Source organism: Orycteropus afer, unplaced genomic scaffold, assembly GCF_000298275.1.
Source record: "Orycteropus afer afer isolate SDZICR_OR568_19922 unplaced genomic scaffold, OryAfe1.0 scaffold00441, whole genome shotgun sequence".
Lineage (NCBI taxonomy): Eukaryota > Metazoa > Chordata > Mammalia > Tubulidentata > Orycteropodidae > Orycteropus > Orycteropus afer.
In genome coordinates this window covers 1,072,870-1,081,723 of record NW_006922028.1, presented here as the reverse complement: position 1 = coordinate 1,081,723, position 8,854 = coordinate 1,072,870, and the positions used below count along the sequence as shown (strand labels likewise).

Sequence of the window (8,854 nt, the reverse complement as noted above, 5' to 3'; positions counted from 1 at the left end):
AGACCATCACAGTCCACACAAAGAAGCAGGATAAAGTGGTAGAAATAAGGGAGCAAGATACAGACTCAGAGAAGAAAGCAACATTGGAACTCTCTGATAAGGAATTCAAAAGAATTGTATTTAGGTATCTTCAAAGGACTGAGAGACAGACTAAAGGAGGAGCGATAATATTTAATTGGGAGACCAAAAACCAAACTCACTGCTGTTGAGTCGGGTCCAACTCATAACAGCCCCTCCTTGGGTTTCTGAGGCCGTATCGCTATGGAAGAAGATTGCCCAACCTTCCTTCCGAGGAGTAGCTACTGGGTTTGAACCTCCAGCTTTCTGTTTTTTTGGGAGAACAAAAGATGTTTAAAATAATAGTTAGAAACGGAAAAATCTCTTGACATTCTACCTTGATTTTCCAGGAAGATCTCTAAATAGAAAAGACTATACCAGAGAAGGATTTTAAAGGGAGACTACACCAGAGGTGCTGACTAATGCTACCTTGTGAACTCTGCCATTGAGTTATGCAGCATGGAAGGCTTCCCCTAAATCACAGATACATGGTAGCTGAACAAAATGCCAGTAATAATTATCAGCTTATACCCTAATCACAAACCTGCAAAGGGATTGCTCTTATAGTTTTCCCAAAAATCTTCAAATTCCTTTCGGACCTCCTCATCCATGATGATCCCTGTGGACTGCTCATTATTCACTTGGACATAATTGGCCTTCAGGACTATCTCCACTTCACAACGCACATCTTGCTGAAAGGGCTTCCACCGTTGCATTACAACTCCATAAATAGTGAGGTCATCCCCTGCAGAAAAGGACCAAGTGAGTCCAGCAGTAGTGTGCATGTTGTGTGTGGATTAACACGACAAGGGATCAGAAATTAGACATAAACTACTGCCCTACCAGAGTTTAGAGTGTGTATGCTCATCCAGAAAACAATGGGCCAAAAAGCACCATTGGAAAAAAAAACACAAACAAACCTACTGCCATAGAGTCGACTCCAACTCACAGTGACCCCCATTTGGTTTCCGAGGTGGTGAATCTTTACAGAAGTAGATTGCCCGGTCTTCCTCCCATGGAGGAGCTGGTGGGTTTGAAACACCAGCCTTCTGGTTAGCAGTCAAATGCCTTAGGCACTGTAACATCAAGACCCCCAGGTTTCTTTTTATAAGCACTTGTATTTGTACAGCTAAAACTGAAGTCAGCATTTTTAGTTTTCCTAATCTGCCACACGATAATCACACCAAATAATCACCCTTCACTGGGAAAATAGTTTACTGCATGATTAATTCACTGATGTTACACCAGGTGACGTGCTCGTCCTCTCAGAACCTCTAACCATTTATTTAACTCAGTAGAGATTCAGGGGTTGCAGCCAACAAGTTAAACTATAATCAGTTTGGTATCACAAAAGGAGACAAGGTGACTAGCATCTGATCTGGTTTTATTTTTTCACATGTTCATTTTTACTTAAGACATTTTTTAACATTTTACTCAATGCCTTTTCTGAATGAACAAAAGAATGAATGAACTGAGAAACTGAATGAAAACCTGTTCCGTGTTAAAGCTCTTTCCCATAAACCACCGGAGGCACAAGCTACTAACAACCGACCAGTTGTTCCTTGGTTGGTGCCTTCCTGTCTGAAGAAACCATGCTCCTCGCTGGGGGCAGAAGAAGAAGTTTTTACAGATTTTTCTAAGAGGCTCTGGGTAGTTCATGGGCACATTTTCTCCACACATCGACGTGTGTGCTTATTACCATCTACAATGCCAATGTATCAGATAACAAGTGTGTATGAATTCTCGGCATTTGATACTTTGGTACTGGAGAAAAGCATGTGTGTGGGGGCAGGGAGGAGGCATAATTCTAGCCCTAAAAGATTTTAACCTACTTTGGATGTACTATTTTGGACATTTCCCAACCCCAAAGCTGATACTTACATTATGCACAACAGACATTATTTCTGAACTAAGAGACAATTCTTTATTTTCAAGCTTTATGTCAATTATATGCTACTGCTGATGCAAAATGCCTTTCCCTTTCTAAATTTCAATGTGTGTGTTTTCACTTCCAAAGTTAAAGAGTTCTGTAAATATGAGGCACTGATCACAGGATGGAGGGCATAAACGAGTTTTACACGCTTCCAAGACCCCTCCCGAGCTACTGCCTCGGATGGTTTTCACACCAGTTAGGGACAATAATCATTTCTTCCACTGTCTGCCCCCAAGTTTTTCAGGTGAAAACAACTGGGGCATTCCTACTTCCGTAGTGATACTGCCTCAGAAACCCAAGGAGGGGTCGCTATGAGTCGGGGCCGACTCGATGGCAAACAACAACAAGTAATAATCTAACTGCACTAAGCAGTGATAATGTGGTAAGTGTACAGTATGGAAGAGGGGTCCAAGAGCACTGATTCTCATCAGATTTGGGTTCAAATTCCACCACTCATCAGCTATGTGACCTCAGGCAAGTTAGTCTTAGTTATCGTGTGTTGCTATAGCAGAAATACCACAAGTGGGTGGCTTTAACAGACAGATTTGTTTTCTTACAGTATAGGAGACCAGAAGTCCTAATTCATGGCACCAGCTCTAAGGGAAGGCTTCCTCTTTCTGTTGGCTCTGAAGGAAGGTGCTTGTCTCCTTTTAACATCCGTGAGCCTAGCATTCCTTGAAGATCTATATGTGTCTTGGTATCAGTCTTCTCCTGGGTCTAGGAAATTCTCAGCACAGGGATTCCAAGCCCAAATGACATGCTCTGCTCTCAGCTTTTCTTTCTTGGTGGTACTGAGGTTCCACCTTCTCCACTTGCCTATCTCTCCATTTATCGCTTGTAAGATAAAAGCCACTCCTCCGAAAGAAGGTTAGGTAACCTACTTCCAAAGTGACACTGCCTCGGAAACCCAAGGAGGGGTCGCTATGAGTCTGACTCCGTGGCAGTGCATTTGTTTCTTGGTTTGGAAGATAAAAAGTGATGTAGGCTACACCCCAAAGAAACTCCCCTTAGAGCAGAGCTGTGACCTGATTAAGGTCATCATTATCACCTTACATCTTACTGAATGATCACATCAAATCACATCATGATTACACATCATTATAGAACTGCCAAAGTATATCATTACATAACTGCCAAACCACTGGGAATCATGGCCCAGTCAAATTGACACAAAATTTGGGGGAATACAATTCAACTTGTGACAGTTTCTAAGCCTGTTTTTTGATGTACAAAATGGGCATAAAGGTATCTGCATCATATAACTATAGTTATAGTCCAATTAGGTCAGATAATTCTGTAAAATTTACACTGTTTGAAACATAATACGTGTCCAATAAATACTAACTGGGAGCTCTGGTGGCGTAGCGCCTAAGGCATTTGACTGCAAACCAGAAAGCTGGCGGTTCAAACCCACCAGCTACTCCTCGGAAGGAAGATTGAGCAATCTACTTCCATAGTGATACTGCCTTGGAAACCCAAGGAGGGGTCACTATGAGTCCAATCTGATGATGGCAGTGAGTTTTGGTTTTTTGTTTATGTAGAGTAAGAGATCACACATACCTGTTACTGCCCAAGGACACAACCTGTGTCATTTTTTTTTCCCTAAAGATTAAGGGTGTTTGAATGCAAATAGGGAATATGTAAAGCAAGGAATGTTAAGGTGAAGTGAAAGGCAATGGCTGACAAATTCAGTAAAGTTTAGCAGTCACTTCCATTGCTTGACCCACCTTCTCACCATTAGAGAGCAAGTTAAAATTGCTAGACAAGAAGTAAAAATAACAACCTTAAGTTATTTGTTAGAGGAGGAAAGAGAAAAGGTGAGCTCTCATAGCTTCCCCATAGACAAACATCTGGTCAAAGCTGGGGGGGGGCCGGGAAGCAGAAGATGCTGGACTTAGAAGAATATGTTTTCTTTCTCCTTTTCTAGGCTGGAAGTGGTAGTCCTAGCAACACTTATTTATGCAAGCTTTGCAGCTCTAAGGACAACCCTCTTTAGAACTGAAACTTAATATTCCCAAAGACCTTTAAGCACTATACTAGTCTTCAGTGCCTTTTCGTTTTCTAAGAAGACAGCAAGGAAGAAGGGTAGGTGAGAAAACTTGTGCTGAAACATGGGAAGTATTAAATACTTTGGTTAGAAAAAGATTTTCATTAAATGTTTTGATTATTACTTTGGTGGCACGTACTGCCAGCAGTCTGCTAATAAGTGAGATATTCACCCTCAACTGACCAAACCAAAAAACCCCAAACCCACTCATAGCTACCTCCATTGGATTACCAAGGCTGCAAATCTTTATGGAAGTAGATTGCCTCATCTTCCTTCTACAGAGCAGCTGGTGGGTTTGAACCGCCAACTTTGGGGTTAGCAGTCAAATGCCTTACACATTATGCCACCAGAGCTTCTCAGATGACCAAAACATTTTTCAGCCCTACACTCTATCAACATCGAAGCAATCACTCTTTATTCTCTTTTCATATATACTGAATATCACCAACACATCCATTTCAGAAACATACCAGATTTTATGAAAAATATCTGTTATTATATTTAAAGGTAGCTATTGCAGAAGAGAATCGTAATTACCCTCTTGGGCAACAATGTTGATTTATAAAACCCAGCATCTTAATGTTGCCAATATAACCTCTGCTTGTTTGTTTGTTTGTTTGTTTGTTTAATAAATAAATAAAAACAGTAATTTAAAAATTCAGTTCACAACACTTCCACTCTACAGACATGGGCTGATACTAATCCTCATCCTCCAATAAATAGTTTTTGCAGACTCTCCAATGAGGAGAAGAAAAGGAGATGAGTGAGAGGGAACAAAGGAGACCTGAACATTAGTCTGGTGAGTGTGAAGACCACAGCTTATAACCCAGAGCACCATTATACAACCAGGCTTCTGGAATCCTCAGATTTCCAGAACACTTCTGAGGTCCAGAGAGCTTTTGATTTGCCTAAACTTTGTAAATCATCCAGATAAACTGCTGTCACGAGGCCTATCCTCTGCTTGACTGTCTCCAAGAAACAGAACTCACCATTATTTAAGATCTTTGTTGGGACAACCTCTGACTATTAGATAATGCATCAAAATCTACCTCCCTATAGCTTCCACCTTCTAAGGCCCAATAGTATTTTCCGTAATGATTAATTCCATTACTCTATGATACTCTTTCAACTGTTTAAAGTTAGCTTATGTCCTTCCTGAGGTTTCTTTAGGCTACCCACCCACTGCTCTTTATTCAGTATGGTTTCAAGTTTCCTCTCAAATTCAGATGACTGGCCAATGAAAACACAGAGGACCATCAGGACAGCAGACCACATCAGTGTGTCACAGCACAGAGCAGAGAGGACAAAATCACTTTTCTTCCAGACCCCACTAAGATTACAGTAATATTTGACAGAGTCACATCCTCTGATTCATTTTATATGATTGCCTAAATCCACTAAAATGTTAAAGTCGCTGCTGTTAAGCACGGTGAATTAAAGAGAATCTTGCATTTGAAATCAATGGCTCTGTGCTCATGTTTTTGTTCTGGCATTTAATTCACTAAATGATGCTAGGCAAGCCAGGTTCTTTAACTATAAAAAAAATCAACTGGACTAGATCTCTAAGTTCCAGCCCAGCTCGCTTTACTTCTATCATCTCCCACTTCCGTGGCAGTTTGTTCTGGTCAGCAATTGGCCCTCTACATACCTTACTAATGATTGTCGGAAAATAAAAAGTGGTTCTTCCTAACTAATATTTTAGGGTCTCCTATACAAGCTAATAAAAGATCATTCTTACCAGATTTGCAACTGTCTACTAAGTCATCTTCCAGGATAACCTTCATAGATCGTGGAATACTTCCAACAGATAGCCTTTGGACCTAGCAAGAAAAAGCAGACAGTGAAGATATTAAAGGCACAGTGACTAAATATCCAGAAACCTAGAAATTACAGTTCCTGTTTCTCTGCTATTATCATCAAATTTAATTATGATGGGGATATGGAATTTTTTTTAAAATCATGCCTATCAGTTTATGAATTCATTAAAACTAGAGTAAAATAAAACCACCAATATGGAAAATATCTTTAAATAAAACATACTTTGTGCACCTACCCCAAGCCATGGTGTTTTCAATAGCCTTATATGCATGTGAAAGTTGGACAATAAATATGAAGACTGAAGAAGAGTTGATGCTTTTGAGTTGTGGTGTTGGCAAAGAACACTGAAAGTATCATAGACTGCCAGAAAAATGACAAATCTGTCCTGGAAGATGGAACAGATGGAACAGGTGGAACGCTCCTTTAGAAGCGAGAATGCCCAGACTTCATCTCACTTACACTGGTCATGCAGTCAGAAAGGATCATTACCTGGAGAAGGATATCATGTTTGGTAAAATTGAAGGTCAGTGAGAAAGGGGAACGTCCTCAATGAGATGGATTAACACAATGCCTGCAACAATGGGCTCAGATATAGCAAGGACTGTGAGGCTGGCACAGGACAGGGCAGTGTTTCCTTCTGTTGTACAAAGGGTTGCTGCTATGAGTTGGAGATGTCTTGGCAGAAACTGAAAACAACAACTTTGTCAACTGTCAAAATATAACTACTACTAATAATAAAGTTACCTACCTAGAAAGAAGAGTCATTTTCTCTTCCCTGATCCTAGTAATAAGGCCTGGGACAAATCACTGAGTCCTTTTGACTATTCTTTAGAAACAGAACCCTAGTTTTATTCCATGTGGAAATATGCCCAGCAAAAAGACTACATTTCCCAGGCTTCTTTACATCTAGGTGTGGTCATATGAATAAATTCTGGCCAATAAGAAATAAGCAGTTTTAGGGGACTTCCAGGGAGAATGGAACTTGATTGGATGTGTATTTTGTCTATCCTCTCTTCCTCCTGTTCTGACTAGAATATCCATGTGATGGGGTTGTAGCTACCATCCTCTATGAGAGACAACCATAAGAATAGAAAAGAATAGAGCAGAAAGACAGAAGGATACTGAATCTTCAATACCGAGGTGCCTACATTCTAGCCTATTGCCTACATATCTTAGACGAAAGAACATACTTTTGTATTTAAACTGTAGGTAAAGGAAAATCAAGCTTATCCTCATTTTGTGTTTTACTTAAAGATTTATTTAAAGATTGTTAAAGAGTTGCATAGCAACTAAAATTGAGCCAAAACCCCAAATTCTGCCCACTCCAATGTTTAAGCCTATATCCTCCTTCTCTCCTATCCCTCAGTTATGAACAGCTAATGTGGACTTCTTAAATATTAACTTTTTAAATTTTAGCATGATTATTAACTCACTCCACAACCTTCCTGTCAGTGCTTTATCTAAAGATATGACCATTTAAGTGGTGTATGGCTATGTATATTTCCACCCAAATAACAGTAACAATAAGATTATTTCATGTTTTCTAAAGACTGTATTCTGATATATATACAGTGGTTTCAAGACTGATCTTCTACAAAGTAATGACACAAATTCCACTGGTTATCCCTTCTATGTTCTCCAATCTTAGCAATTTACCCATAGCTGAAAACTGCTTTGCTTTCTCAAATTCATGTTACTTTTCTAACTAATTTGATCATTTACCTGTTCCTGAATTTTGATTTCCTGATAATCTCTGCACCTGGCTGGAGATGAAGACAAGCCTGAGAGGCAAGTAAATTTTGAGGAGTCACAGCTCTCCAAGCTGGGGCACGAAGATGGCCTGCAGAAGGCGTAATACTGCTCAAAGTCAGCCTTGACCACAAAGACATGTTTGCATTTGTTACACATGTAATCCCGCTCAAACTCCAGCACTTTTACCAGACTTGTTCGAATCACTGTCCCTGTGACGGATAAAAAGTGTCCCACATCCTTGGTCTTAGGGATGTGCTCTCTCATCAGCTCAGGACAGACAGGCAAACCTGACAGAGGACAAAAAACAAATCACATCATTAAGTTATACCTCAGGATTTGACTTCATAGTTTATCGTTCTCATATTCCCTGGGGGGAAAGGCATAATTTCCGGGAGGTGGGGAAGAAAACTTTGTGTTTTACTTAAGAAAAAAATCAGGCCATCGACTCAATTAACAAAACTGAAAATAAAAATTATTTCAATTAACAACTGTCAATGACCTCTTTTAAAAGCACATATCTAGATGCTGTAATAATCGGGACTTAACAAAGGACTGATTTGGGTAAAAGAGGTATTTAAGTAGGATTTAAATACCCAAACTGAACCCATATTCAACAAAGAACATATTGCCACTTGCCCCAACTAAAAGCATTTGCTGATTTTTTGCCTAACCACAAAGCAGAATGAGGAAGAGATGGTAACATTTTGACTAACAGTTCCCACAGTGTTAAAGGCTCACTATTGCTTTTTAAATTAGGTTCAGGATTTATTATTATATAAATCTGCAGTGAAGTGAATTGCTTAATATAGCCTTTCTAGCCATTGTCCTCTATTTTATGCTGTATTGTAAATCCTGATCTTATGCCTGTTTGGGACCACTGGTAGCATAGTGCCTAAGGCATTTGCTAACCAGAAGATTGGTGGTTCAAACTCACCAGCCACTCCCCGGAAGCAAGGTTGGCTCTAAAGCGATACTACCTCGGAAACCCAAGGAGGGGTTGCTATGAATCAGATCCGACTCCACGACAGTGGCTGCGTTGTTCTTTGTGTTTATGCCTGTTTAGGGTGGGATGTATCCTGAGTTCCATTTTGCTGAAGGGTATGACTCAAGTCACCACCCTTAGCTTCAGTAAGGGTATATATATACATGTTGTTATTGTTGTTATGTGCCGAGTCGGCCCCGACTCATAGCGACCCCTCCTTGGGTTTCCGAGGCAGTATCACTACAGAAGTAGGATTGCCCAACCT

General features: G+C 40.1%; 1 protein-coding gene across 1 annotated transcript in view; it reads right to left on the bottom strand.

The window, feature by feature from the left end:
- The window catches only part of MCM9 (minichromosome maintenance 9 homologous recombination repair factor), a 122,313-nt gene that overhangs the window by 107,589 nt on the left and 5,870 nt on the right, over positions 1–8,854 (bottom strand). The window contains exons 2-4 of the mRNA XM_007954191.1: positions 7,578–7,894; positions 5,776–5,857; positions 602–802 (exon numbers count right to left, since the gene is read on the bottom strand). Of these exons, the coding sequence (XP_007952382.1) occupies positions 602–802; positions 5,776–5,857; positions 7,578–7,894 (600 nt within the window). The remainder of the gene's footprint in view (positions 1–601; positions 803–5,775; positions 5,858–7,577; positions 7,895–8,854) is intronic.